At 42.3% G+C, this 14,383-nt stretch overlaps 1 protein-coding gene across 8 annotated transcripts in view; it reads right to left on the bottom strand.

The window, feature by feature from the left end:
• The window catches only part of RNF17 (ring finger protein 17), a 113,595-nt gene that overhangs the window by 16,517 nt on the left and 82,695 nt on the right, over positions 1-14,383 (bottom strand). For 7 of the 8 annotated variants that reach the window (XM_053309429.1, XM_053309432.1, XM_053309433.1 and 4 more), the window contains 6 exons: positions 10,053-10,216; positions 8,968-9,087; positions 8,026-8,105; positions 6,577-6,706; positions 3,926-3,982; positions 2,637-2,753 (listed from right to left, as the gene is read on the bottom strand). In XM_053309429.1, the coding sequence (XP_053165404.1) occupies positions 2,637-2,753; positions 3,926-3,982; positions 6,577-6,706; positions 8,026-8,105; positions 8,968-9,087; positions 10,053-10,216 (668 nt within the window). Of the gene's footprint in view, positions 1-2,636; positions 2,754-3,925; positions 3,983-6,576; positions 6,707-8,025; positions 8,106-8,967; positions 9,088-10,052; positions 10,217-14,383 lie in introns of those variants that run through there. The other variant, XR_008319445.1, reaches the window with a different exon arrangement.

The following is a 14,383-nucleotide window of genomic DNA, read 5'->3' as shown; positions in this document are numbered from 1 at the left end:
AGCCCTGTGGTTTTCTTTTGGTAGAATACAGGAGGGGTTTACCATTGCCTCCTCCCATGCAGTATGAGATGATGCCTTTCAGCATCTTCCTATATCGCTGCTGCCCGATATAGTACCAGCAGGGATTCGAACCAGCAACCAGCAACCTTCTGCTTGTTAGTCAAGCATTTTCCCACTGCACCATTAGGTGGCTGAGGAAGGGTATAATACTTGTTAAATATGGCCTAGGTGCTGTGAACACCTGTGAGCTGGCTGTTTTAAACACTTCCTGAAAACAGTTTGGAAAAGGAATAAATGATATGAGGAAGGGAGTTCTGTTTACGAAACACAACAGCCCCTTTTGATGGTGGTTGAGAGTCAGTAGGTCTAGAGGCTTCCACTTCTAACACAGCCAGAACTCTTAGGGAGGGGGCTAAAGTCCTCTCCTGAAAACAGCCTAGGGGAAGATGCTTGTGTTGCAGAAGGGAGGTCCTCTCCTGACCACCATTACCGTCATCTACCCCCAAATCCTTATCATCTGATTTAAGAGGGGGTTGAGTGAGAGCTTCGGAAGCTAAGGGGATAGGAGAGCATTCTTCCCTAGGAAGAGAAGGGTTAGTGTCAGAGTTTTCTGAGGAGTGAGCCCGAAGACTCCTCTTACTGTGAGCCCTCTGATTTGTGTGTGTTTTAGAACTCTCTTTACCTTTAGGAGGGGGGAAGCAGATGCTGATGAGGAGGGGAAGAATGGTGGCTGGAATGCTTCCTTTCCCTAGAACGCTTCCTGCCCCTCACAAGATCTCTCCTTAAATCCTGGAACTCCTTAATAAGATAGCTTTGAATCCTTGCACAAAAACCTCTTCTGATGTGGGGGCAGGCGGGCTGAGAGCACTCAGTAGGGCTAGGAAGAGGGTTGGAAGGTCTGTGTCCCAAGGTCACAGAAATATTTGGTCTCACTGGATGAGCAGATGGTGGTGGCGTTGGCTGCATTTTCATGCTCCCCACCCCCCCGCCCCAGGTGTTTGTTGGCTATTCACACCTTTTCCCCAGCACCAAGTTCCTAGCCTGTGGCTTCGGAGAAGGAGAGGCCAACAGAGGAGTGCTGGGCACTGCAGAGGGATTGGGAGAAGAGACATTCTGATCTCTGGGCACACAGAGGCTTTCAGAGCTCCCTGAAGCTGAGAGGCTAGAACCAGCACAGATGGGCTCAGCAGGAGGCTGAGCAGGAGGAGGACAAAAACCAATGGAGGAAGAAGCGGAGGGCTCAATCTCCTCTGAAACACTCTCGGTCTCCAAACTGGGAGAGCGGGCCCCATGCAGTGCAAGCTGTATAGCGCCCTCCCTAATGGCCGAAGATGGTGGGGCCTCGTGATAAACCAGCTGAGCCCTTGGCTTTACCTGTTCATTTGACTGAGTTAACGTTCTTTAAGGATTTCTAGCTGCCTGAGCCTGGTGAGATGCCACAAAGGACATTTAGGAGAATTATATCGATAGAAGATAGAAAGATCAGCAATAAAATAGCCACAAGAACCAGTAAATCATCGAAATGCTCATTAAAAGTGCCCACAGAGCCAATAGAGGAAGGCTCACATTTTTAAAGGCAACTGCCCTCACCATCCTCTTAGGGTGCAGCTACATATTATGGTAATTATGTTACTGGTCCTTGATTGCTTTTTATTTCCTGAATACTATATCAGCAACAGGGGTATTGGTTCCAATGGCAGCTTCCCTCCCAACCATATTTATTTATTTATTTATCTATCTATCATATTGTTATGCCGCCTGATATGTACATCTCTAGGCGGTGTACAAAATTTAAGATATTAAAAGATCAACAGATTAAAATACACAAAACACAATAAAAACAATACAGAACAGTTATTAAAACAAGTTAAAATTGTTAGAATTCTAATTAAAAGCAAACAGAGAAAGAGATGCTCTTATTTCAATAAAAACAATAGTATAGAACAGTTATTAAAACAAATTAAAATTGTTAGAATTCTAATTAAAAGCAAACAGAGAAAGAGATGCTCTTATTTCAGCAGGGAGAATATTCCAAAGCCCTGGAGCAGTCACAGAAAAAGCTTAGTCCTGAGTTGCCAGCAGATGAGCTGGTGGCAACCGAAACCTGGCCTCTCCAGAAGACCGTAACAGGTGGCAGGGTTCATGACAAAGGAGGCACTCTCTTAAATAGCCTGGACCCAAGCCGTTAACAGTGCACTTCTAAATTAGCCTAAGACCCAGACCTGGTGGATCTCAAATGGCTGAACTGGGAGTAGCCAAACAGCTGAAGGGAGTCCTGGATTATGATTGTAATCCAAGCTCATTTCAATATGACTTCCACACAGGTTAAGGACTGAAACTGCCTTGAGTGCCCAAAGGCTGTTAAACCAGGGTTGTCCAAGCTTGAGTGCCCAAAGGTTGAGAACCATTTGTTTACAAGTATACACGCATCCAAACCAAAGTTATAAAACTATATGCAAAATATGAATAAATGATTACTGATTTGTAGGTAAGAGTTTACTAGACCTATATCAAGTGAACAAGAGCAACTTTTAAAATCTTGTACAAATCCTCCACTGCATTTCTGTTAAAGAAGGCAGGCAATTAAATACAGACTCAAGACTACAGTCTTTGTTTAATATATTTAGTAATGATACCTCATTAGGTGACACCATGTGTTTTACTCTAACAGGGAAAAGCTCTCCAAGCACAGGCAGCGATGGCATAGTATATGGTGGCAGAAGTGGGGTATCTGCTTCAGACAACAGCAACTCCTACAACAGATGAGGAATTAGGAAATCTTATGTCAAGAGAGAGGTGAACAGCAAAACATGAGCAACCCAAGAGAAATAATAATAATAATAATAATAATAATTTGATTTCTATACCGCCCTTCCAAAAATGGCTCAGGGCAGTTTACAAAGAGATATAACAAACAAATAAGATGGCTCCCTGTCCCCAAAGGGCTCACATTCTAAAAAGAAACATAAGACACACACCAGCAACAGTCACTGGAAGTACTGTGCTGGGGGTGGATAGAGCCAGTTACTCTCCCCCTGTTAAATAAAGAGAATCACCATGGTAAAAGGTGCCTCTTTGCCCAGTTAGCAGGGGCCAAGGAGAACAATCAGGTGCACTTTATCAACCCACCATCAGTTATGTCATGGATGTTATTCTATGCAACACATTACTGGAATCATGTGATCCAGAAACAGTAAACAGGGGCGTAGCTATAACTGAGTGAAAGGGTTCAAAGAACACAGGCCCCCAGCTCCTGAGGGCCCTCCAGATCCATCCCTCCCTATTTTCTTCATTATCTCCCTCACTCTGGGGGGCCGCCAGAGAGAGAGATGAACATGGGCCCCATCTCCCCTAGCTATGCCTCTAGTAGTAAACATGGCATTTTATGCTGCCAGTTTTTTGGGAGGTGCCTGGGGGTGTGGGTGGGTGGCCCCCTTACTAACTGCTGGTCCAGGAAACTGCGCATGAATAATGTACATGACTCCAAAAAATTGAGAAACACTGGTATAAACAACTGAGGGCAGGGAATAGTGTCTTCTAGCAGGTAAGGAGGAAAAAAGACTTCCTCTCCCCCCCCCCCGCGGTCTAAAAGATAGGGGAGGAACAGATTCCTCCAATTTGAGGATTCTGTGGGCCTTGTGCAGTAGAACAGAAAAGGCTGCTTAGGAGAAGCGGTGAGAAGAAGCATGAGAAGGATCTGTCCGTTCTTCTGAGAGTTGACTTCCCTCCCTACCCGAATCCAAGTCCTTGGGCTCAACTCCTTGCTCTGATGAATCCAGAGGGACAGGTAGGGAGAGAGTTTTAGGAGTAAGAGAGACTTGGGGAGAAAGAAGGGGGTATATGGCTGTGAAAATCAGTCTCAAACATTAAAAAGAAAGTAATGTACAGCTTAAAAGTCAGAAGCCCCTTGAGAATGAAACTTTACCTCATGACTAATTTCACAGTTTTCCTCCAGCTGATCTTCACTGCAGTTTGCTATATCCTAGAATGTGCAAAGGAAGTTCTTTTAAAGTAAATCTTACTAATAATTTAAATGTCTAGAAGTCTATTTTGTATTCTAGCTAATACATAGTGCAGAGGTTTGTCCTCTCAATGATGTACTTTTCAAACCCTTGTGGATTACAGAACAACATTAGTACTAAAAACATTCAAAAATTTGCCTAACAGTAGCTGTATAACATTGTAAAGCTTTTAGCCTTTATACTCACAGCTCTGGGCATAGCCTGTTTTAATGCTGCTCTAATGTAATCTACTTATGCCATATGCTGAGTCAGACTATTGGTCCTTCTAGCTCAATATTGTCTGCACAGACTGGCTTCTTTAAGCCAATCTTCTTCTGTGATTTGTCTACACAGACTGGCTTCTACACAGCGGCTTCTTTAAGGTTACAGGCAGAAGTCTCTCTCAGTAGGGAGGTGCACGAAGCCGGGTGGCGGTGGTTTGAAGGCGGGGGGTGCTGCTTTCAGGGCGGGGGAGGGTGCACTTACCCCTCCCGGCGCTCCAGTTTTCTAAAGTCCCTCGGGGCGGCAGCATACCTCCCCGCCGCCCCATTGCCCCCGTTAACCGGAACTATCCAGAAGTAGCCGATGCGCCTGTGCATGTCCAACATGCGCACTCCCACCTCGGCCCGGTAAATGGGGGCAGTGGGGAGGCAGGGTGGTATGCTGCCAGCCCGAGGGACTTTAGAAAACTGGAGCGCTGGCGGGGGGAGGGGGGGAGAGCAGTGGGAAGGGTAAGTGCACTCCCCCACCTCCGAACCAGCCGCCGTATGAACCAGTTCAGAGGCCCATAAAGGGCCTCCGAACTGGTTCTGTGCACATCCCTCTCAGCCCTATTTTGGAGATTCCAGGGAGGGAATTTGGAACCTTCTGCATGTAAGCATGCAGTTGTTCTTCCCAGAGCAGCCCCATCCCTTAAGGGGAATATCTTACGGTGCTCACACATGTAGTCTCCCATTCAAATGCAAACCAGGGCAGACCCTGCTTAGCAAAGGGGACAATTCATGCTTGCTACCACAAGACCAGCTCTCCTCAAACAGGCTCCAGTAAGTCAAGGGTAAAATAAATTCTGGTTTGCCTACAACTAAACTTTCGTATGAATGAGGTGGCCTTTGCTTTCAGAGAAGAGAGCTAGGGCACGCCTGCACCAGCTGTTTATCAGACCCATCTTGCCCTTTTTACCAAATAGCAGACTGGGTAAAACCAGATGCAAATAGCAGCCATAGTGGGAGGCATTATGGGGTCAACATCCCATCCTCAAAATCTGGCTAGAATTTAGACGGGGAAAACAGTGAGGTAGGCAAGCACTAAGCACACAATAAACATCTCATCCCTTTTGACTCCTATATGCACACAATTTCTGGATTTCTTTAAAACAGTTGCCTGCTGCACCTACATATGATACTGCTTCCTTCCTTTCAAATAAGAACTGTGTTCAAGGAGCAAATAAAAGCAACTGCTGCCTCCACACAGGCAGATTTATTCATAAACCATTGCTTCCACCCTGCTTTATTTTGTGAGGTTCCTCAGCTATATATGCAGGCCTTTTCACTTCTTCTCCCTGCCTGATCCCTCCATTTTTATAAACAGAAAACGCACAAAGTGCAATTCTGGAAAACAAAGACACAAACCAAAAAGAAACGCAACAGATGAATGTTCTGATGAGCAAATGACGTTAAACCAATGAAATGGGAAAGAGTAGCTTGTTACAGCACATATGGGGAACTTCCCCACTCTACATTTGTCTTACATGCTTCTCTAGTGCATGCCATAGGAAAACAGCACCCTGTATTACGGTCAATGCTGAGCTTGCTCCCTTTTCCAGAAACCTTCTATTTGTAATGTTGGTTAACACAAGCTTTAGAGCTCCAAAGCCCTCTTACTCAGAAGAAGATAAAACTGGAACTGGCCATCTCCCACAGAATGCTGGGAAAATACAGAATTTCCATGGCCTTGTTTTTCCAGAGAAAATAGGAGGCATAACAGAGAGTGCCTTCTTCTGCATAATCCCCACCTCATGTTAAAGTCACCTGAGGAGGTCCGTCTCCAGTTACCACCGATTCATCTGGTGGCGACTCAGAGGCGGGCCTTCTCTGTAGCTGCTCCTGGGCTGTGAAATGCACTCCTGGCAGAAATCCATAATTCGAGATCATTACTGTCCTTCAGGAGAGCCCTTAAAACCTATCTGTTTGGCCTGGCCTTCCAGGGTTTTTAAATGACTGAAAAAATGTTTTAAATTCTTTTAAATGGTTGCCCTGGTTTTCCAGGGCTCTTTAGTGTTCGAATTGTTTAATTGGTTTTATTCTGTTTTTATAGTTTTGATTTTAACTGTTAACTTGCTTTAATTGTTTTTATCTTGTTGTAAACTGCCCTGGGCCATTATGGAAGGGCTGTGTGTGTGTGTGTGTGTGTGTGTGTGTATACAACCCCCCCCCAATAAATACATACATAATAAAATAACCCCCATATGAGGATATACTCCTCTATGAGAGAAAGGGGTGGTTGTAATCCAGGGAAAACCACCACAGTAACATTAATTCTATATAGCTCTTAAAGGCAAAGGAAAAAAATGGATTACCAGTTTTGGTATGTTTCCATCATAATCTTCATCAATGCAGTGTTTATGATATGCCATAAAAGAAGAAAGCGACATTCCATCAAAACAGAGCTTAATGGACAAGTTTCCCCATGGGTCTCCTGGTTGTTCCTATTAAAGATGGGCAAATCTATTATTACATTGTTTCTACTACTATCACTATCATTATGTCCAGTTCCTACAGCATACAAATTTCTGTACATAAAAGTCCTGAAGCACAAGCATGCAGGCACACTAAGAACTTGGACATACCAGAGGCCTGTGAATCCTGGTTTTGGCATTAGGGCTAAACTGGAAGCTTGGAAAAACCACTCCCCAAAACATGAGGTATGAAACAATTCTGTGCTAACAGGGAAGAAGAAGACAAACACAGGCTAAGCTTCAGGAAGTGTGCTGGTCACAGGAGCTAAATGGACACATTCAATCACATCACCAAGAAGTGAGAAATTGGATATAAGGAGAGGCATACCCAAAGTTTTCTAGGCCATGACAGCAGTAGAAATGTTGATTTCATTTTTTAAAAAAAAAACCAAAATGTGTGCCTGGATTTCAGCAATTGTTTCTGGTGAAATTAGTTGTTGAGACAATTCTGTTATGACTATGACTACTCCCTGCTTCAGGTTTTGATGTAGTCCAGTACTACAAATGTTTGAACAGCAATCTAGGAGACAAAACTAGAAGTGATGCTGACAGCCATGTCTGTTTGTGTATCTGCCTAAGCCAGTCACACTGAAAGCAGGTTGTATGTCATATTAGCATGAAAAGGGGTGTGCAGATAAAGGGAGTTAAATCCTCCCTCCCTTATGCTTTTCTGCTCCAGGCATTTTAACTCCCACCTCCTTTGATATCAGAATTGCACTGGATTGAGGAGAAGAGTTCAGGTTCCCTTTTCAAGTTAAATACCCCTCCCAGTCCTCCGCTTTATATATGGACAGGGCAGGCATAGGAACTAATGCCCCCAATAATGTCTATTTTGGCCCTAGAGGACTATGTATTTAAAATATGCTTAGTTTGCTTTTGTGAGTTCCAAGTCATTGTTATAATACTTCTCTCTGGCATTTGGCAAAATGCACTGACATTGGAAAAAGCTGGACGCAACTTTCAATTGCTCTCTTAGCTCATTTATATGTGAACACACACTGAGCAAAGGGGTACCTTTTTAAAGTGGCAATTCTCCTTATTTAGCAGGGGGAGAGCACCTGGCCCAATCAACCCCAGTATAGCATCCCTCCAGTGGCTATTGCTGGTGTCTATCTTACGTATTTTTAAGTTTGTGAGCCCTTTGGGGAGAGGGAGCCATCTTTAATTTCCTTCATTCACACCACTTTTGGAACTTTTGTTGAGAAGTGGTATATAAATATTTGTTGCAGCAGTAGTAGTGACTGCAAGAGGAGCTTGATATAACTACATGGTTTAATCTTTATACTTAACATAATTTGTACTTCAACAAGTCTCTTTGTAAGTAGTTCTTGAAGGAGTTCAACTGCATCCTGCTGCCAGACACCACCAACCTGTACAACAAAAAGGAAGACACCCCACACTATCAGTAGTATAAAAAACCAAGTATAAAAACTTTTTCACTCAGGGCTGATCTTGTGAGACAGAGGGATTTTGGCACCATTAAAAAAAAGATAGCTAATTCCAAAAGCGAAAAAGACAGATGGGACAAAATTACATTTTAACTTCAGGCACTAAATGCCATGACCACATCTTCTTTCTGTTCTGGGCAACAGCTATCACTGGAGGAATACTCAATTTCTCTGACTCATAATGACAATTCAAACAAACAAACAAACAAACAAACAAACAAACAAACAAACAAACTTAAAATAAATTCTAGAGAAGCTAACAGAGATTTCATCTATAGATCTGTGTGCCCCATTTGCTCAGTCTTTAGTCAACGGCGTTTCTGGGGGAAATCACATGGATTGGACCAGTTCTTACTTTTGTAAACCATCTGGCATTGATTTATGAGGCAACCCTGGAGGACAAGATCTCAGACTCATCACAAGTAGTTTCACAACAGTTTCAGGTATATGCTTATCAAAGGACTACTACTGACATAAAGCTCGACTGTGCGGGTGAGAGAAGATGCAGACCTCCACAATTCCCAGCAAATGCTATTGTATCTGCACCATAGCTTGAGGCAATTGTGCAGTGTAGTGTGGGTATTGATTCGCCCAACTTCATACTGCTTTGCAGAAGCAGCTGCAGTCCCCTGGAACATTCTTAGTAATACTTCCTCCTGAGGACTCTAAACACACTGTATAATTATGTTATAATAAATTACGAATGTCCTACAGATCACACTAGATTTCTTTCTTTACATTAGGCTTGAGTAGCGAGTACTTTAGAAATGCAGTGTATACTAACTGGCAGAGTTTTATAAAGCTGACATGGTATGGAGAATGGAGGTATCTCAGCATACAATACAGTTGGATAAAGGTGACACTGAGGAATCTTCTCAATATATCCATAGTCCAAATACCGTACCTATACAAGAGAAAGCACCACAAAACTAAGTTTTTTCAGTTTGATTTTTGAAAAAATTGCTGCCATTTTTACTCTGCAGCTCATTTATGGTTTTGACACTTATTAGATTGTTACCGTCTCTGGCTATTGGACAAAGAAGCAACTGTTAACATTGTAATTCTCATGCTTAAAAGGGGAAAAGCAATTGCCCCTATTTGTTCCAGCATAACATCTCTCCAGTAGCTGTTGCTGGTTTCCCTTTGAGTTTCTTTCAGATTATGAGCCCTTTGGGGGAAAGGGAGCCATTTTTTTCTTTTTTACTCTTATCTGCACTGCTTTGAGCACTTTTGTTGTTGTTGAAAACAGTATATAAATATTGTTAGTAGTAATATTGAGATGTGTCTTCTTGTCGTTTTAGATCTTAACCTGTAAACCACCCTGAGGATGTTTTTACAATGAAGGGCAGGGATATCGGTTGAATATATTTTCAAGATATGGCTCTGTTCAGAGCAGAGCCCACCTATAATGTATTTTGTAATAGGATAGCTTTGAGAAGTAGTCGTAACAAAAGCTTTTTGTTGTTGTTAAAAAAAGCTAGGCATCTTATTTTTTAAGGTAGAAAATATTTAGGAGAAAAGAAGATTGAGGCAAATCAAATTTAAGAAATCAAAAACTATCTGTGAATTAAAGTTATTCATGCACTAGCTTGTTAGGGTATGCATGTTCACAAACCCTGGGCTATGATTACCCGTATATAGATTCCCAAGACTTACAGAAACAATTATAGATAGAATACTACAGCCCATAATAGGATAGGAAATAACTCTCCCACCCTTTGAATGTAGGAGATGAGGGATAAGGACATCATTTAACTTACTAAAACATGCAATATGAAACCACTACAGCAAAAACCTTTTGCTACAACAATCTACATTAATATGCACAATAACTGAGCTGGTACTTCAAAATGCAAGTGTCAAGCTTACCCTGATAATTCCACCCCCAACTTCTATAACTTCACCTCGGTACCACATTGTATCTGCTGCTCTTACAACACAAGCCTCTCCCTTTTGCCAGCTGTAGGGTTCCAGAAGACCTAGACATTTGAAGTTACTTTGTATATCATTCATCAGTTTGGTTAGCATTTCATCTAGAGAAAAGTATCACAGAGAAGTACATTTAAGTTACTAAGACAAACAAATCATTTAAGGAAACTTCCATGTATTCATACAATGCCTTACTGAACAATTTAGAAGTGGAATATAAATATGTCTACTCAAATAAGATATTTTAATTCTCTAGTATCAGACAGAGTCATACCAATATTTAGCTTTAAAGTGACACACTGCAATTATATTCTGAGAAATAAAATGGTACTGTACTTGCCTGTAAATGTGTCTTTTTCTGCACTAGACATACTAGTTTCAGCTTGAGTTAAACAATTCCTGCAACACCAGCATTTAAAAGCACTGGTTATGATCTTCTGTCATGAATATTAGGAGTAAAATCACTCATTTTTTCTTTAGTCATCAGATTGAACTCTGGCCTAGAAAAAGATGACCATGATCTTACCTGTAACCTTTAAACCTGGAATTGATGTTTTTCAAGATGTTTTCTTAATCAGATTGTTACCCAAGAGTTGTTAGTCAAATGTAAGGATTAGTGAAACAAAGGGCACTTGTTGATTTTGCCCACTAAGGATTCTGAAGCCAGAATTGGGATGGACGAGTCCTGGCAAGCAACTTCAGTTCTGAATGTAGCTGCTTGATAAGGAGAGTCTTGAAGCATCTGGCATTTCTACAGGCATTCCCTCCCTTCTCCCTTTCATGGGCTTTTATTTGCTCCCTCTACTGAAGTAGCAGCGAGGTAGGTAAGGGGCCTTGCCAGGGGATGCAAGGAGGGGGTGTAATAACCAGTTAACTTAGGAGGGAACATAAACTGGCAGCAAGATGGCAGGGGGCCTTGCATGAGCTTAGAAAGGCCCCCTTATTCCATTATCTGTCTGTTCACTGGCAGTATATCAGAGATATACTGCCTATGAATATGAAGGCCCCATTTATCCAGGATCAGAAGAAAAGGACACTTTTAAACTTCCCTTCCCCACAGTGCTCAATCAGATTTCCCTTTTCAAAATGCCTAGGAATTCAGTCATCCAAACACCTTCCATTTAAGACGAGAGTTTAAGATGCTTTCAATTTTCACTCGTGGTCTAGAAAGTGTGGAAATTATATATGTGTGAAAATTATTAAGGTGCCCATTTTAACTTCCACGCCATATAAGCCATAAAGACTTTCTACAGTCTTGTATATTATGCTGCTTCAGAAATGAAGCTCCATGCACTCATGCTTTGCCTTGGTCTTTCAGCTCAAGATTAGTCTGGGGAGGGATGCATCTAGGCATAAATTCAACAGGTGCAGTTTTCCCAATTACTTGCTAAAGATGCTCCTGATGAACTTCTGCTTGTTGAGTCTTTACAAGGCTCAGTGCTTCCCCCAAATGCCACCTGGGTAGTAAATGCCCAGCAAGAAATTCAAGAGGCCCCATATCCAGCCACAATAACTTCCTAAGATACACCTGGTAGCCTTCTGTCTGATGCATCTCTACAAAGTAGTTTACCCAAATATACTATAGCAGGGCTTGAAATCTTTACACATGAGTAGAACCCACTCTTACTCATGAGTAGGCCTTCCACTTATTTGCCAATAGACCCTCAACCTTACTCATGAGTAGACCTGAACTTACACAGGGGTTAATCTCCCATGCTATGAGTCCCAACTTGAGCCTCCTACATAAACAAGTTGTTCACCTGTAACTTTTGATCTTTTGGTATCATCCACAATGTGGGCTTTGTGCCTGTGCAATAGTCCCTGTGGAAGAATTCACAAGCTCCTCGAAGCGCTCTGAAGCTCTGTTCTTCGCTTGCAGAGCACGCTTAGTATTTTCGGCGGCAGAGCACTTTGTTGCTCAGTTCCTGAATGGCCACTGTGTGGACTACAGTTCACCAAACATGAAGCAGGTAAATACATCCTCTGTAAGGCAGGGAGGCTGGGCAGGTGTTATAAATGATACTGGATCAAAGTTGCAAGTAAGCAACCTGCTTATCTTAGTGGTGTTCTGGTATCCTTCATAACATGGGCGATTACCAAGCTCCCTTATAAGGAGGACCACCCAAGGATGTTAAGTTAGATGAGTTTCTTTAGTACCACTCACCCAAAACTAGCCTCAGCCACAGAATGGATGTCTAAGGCATAATGCTTCACAAAGGGTAAATCGGTCAACCAAGTAGCCGCTTCACGAATATCAGAGAAATTAATGCCAGACAGGTAAGCTGAGGAGGGGGCCGTAGCTCTCATAGAAATATATATATTCATTCCTCTTAGGCGTACACATCACTAATCCCATGTGTGGCAGCTCTTGCAAGAGTTCGCAAGCAGCTGCTGGATAGCAATGCGGACAGGCAGGAGGGAAGAAAACAGTGGCGGTAGTCGGGCTGGGGGCTCAGCAGGAAAAAAGATGGCGGTGGGTGGGCAGGCAGAGAAAACAGCGGAGGTGGGCGGGCAGGCAGAAAACAGCAGCAGCGGGCAGCAGGCAAAGCGGCGGTGAACTAGAGGCACAGATGCTCTGCGCCCAGCCCAGCTAGTAAGCCTTAATAGTGGTAGGCAGTTTTTCTCCTTGTTTCTCATAGCAAGTGAAGATAACCTGGACCAGCCATTCAGGAAGTACTTGTCTAGATCACCTGCAAAGGTAATGAGGAGTCTATTGGACTTTCTAAAGTCTCTAGTCCTGTCCATATAGGAGAGGAGAGCTCTGTGGACATCCAAGGAATGTAGCGAGTGTTCCGGGGTGAAACCAGTTTTATTAAAAAAAGGTTGGTAACACAATATCTTGGCTTTGAGATTTGAGGCCAAAGTAGTGCCACAGTTACTATATGGTACACAACTGGGTCCTTATTCTAACCTTGCCCCAGCAGATGGCATAGTCAAAGTGTTTAAGATCGATTATGGAATTCTCTAGATGAGTTTCTAATATAGCATTAAGACTGGAACTGGGAGTTACAAGTGTGGAGATCCCGATGTGGATTACCATCTGTAATTATTGATTGAAGGTGGTATTCATTCTAATAATAATAATAATAATAATAATAATAATAATTATTATTATTATTATTATTATTATTATTATTATTATTCGACTGCTCCAGGTGACGATGAACTGCATGACTTTTGGCTTAAACACCTAACAAGCCTTCATAAACAACTATCAAAACAGTTCAATCACATTTTGCAAGGACCTGATATTGAACAATGGCTAACAACTGGGAAAACTCATCTCATCATGAAAGACCCAGCAAAAGGTGCAGTTCCAAGTAATTATAGACCGATCACCTGTCTGTCAACCATGTTCAAATTATTAACTGGAATAATAGCAGATGAAGTCATGCAACACTTATTAACTAACAAGCAGCTTCCAGTTGAACAGAAAGGAAATTGCCCAAACACCAGAGGCACAAAAGACCAGCTGCTGATTGACAAAATGATTTTAGAAAATTGCAAGAGAAGAAAAACCAATCTAAGTGTTGCATGGATTGACTACAAGAAAGCCTTTGATTCATTGCCTCACACATGGATACTAAAATGTTTAGAAACAACTGGTGTCAGCAAAAACATTCAGATATTTATTAAAAAAGCAATGAGTATGTGTAGTACACAGTTAACAATCAATGGTGAGACACTTGGACAGGTTAGCATTAGAAGAGGCATTTTCCAAGGGGACTCACTATCCCCTCTGTTGTTTGTAATCGCCATGACCCCACTTTCACAAATACTAAACAAAACAGGCCTCGGATACAAAACATCTAAAAGATCAAGTCAAATCAACCATATGCTGTACATGGACGATCTGAAGTTGTATGGAAAGTCCCAGTCAGAAATCGAATCACTGCTAAGCACTGTCCGTATATTCAGTAGCGATATAGCAATGGAGTTTGGACTAGACAAGTGTGCTGCATTAATAATGGACAGAGGGAAAATAAGAAAAACAGAAGGAATGCCCAATGGAAGCCAATGCTGCCCAATGGAAGCAAGATCAAGAACCTGGAAGAGAAAGAACATTACAAATACTTGGGCATTCTCCAGGCTGATAACATTGCACACACTGAAGTTAAAAGAAAATTTGGAAGTGAATACATCAGGAGAGTTAGAAAAATCCTCAAGTCCAAACTCAATGGCGGGAACACCATACAAGCCATAAACACCTGGGCTATACCTGTTATCAGATACACTGCAGGAATAATAGACTGGACCCAGGCTGAGCTGGA

This window comes from Hemicordylus capensis, chromosome 3 (genome assembly GCF_027244095.1).
Source record: "Hemicordylus capensis ecotype Gifberg chromosome 3, rHemCap1.1.pri, whole genome shotgun sequence".
In the NCBI taxonomy this organism is placed as follows: Eukaryota; Metazoa; Chordata; class Lepidosauria; order Squamata; family Cordylidae; genus Hemicordylus; species Hemicordylus capensis.
Note: the sequence above shows the minus strand (reverse complement) of the source record. Positions and strands in the feature narration are given on the sequence as shown.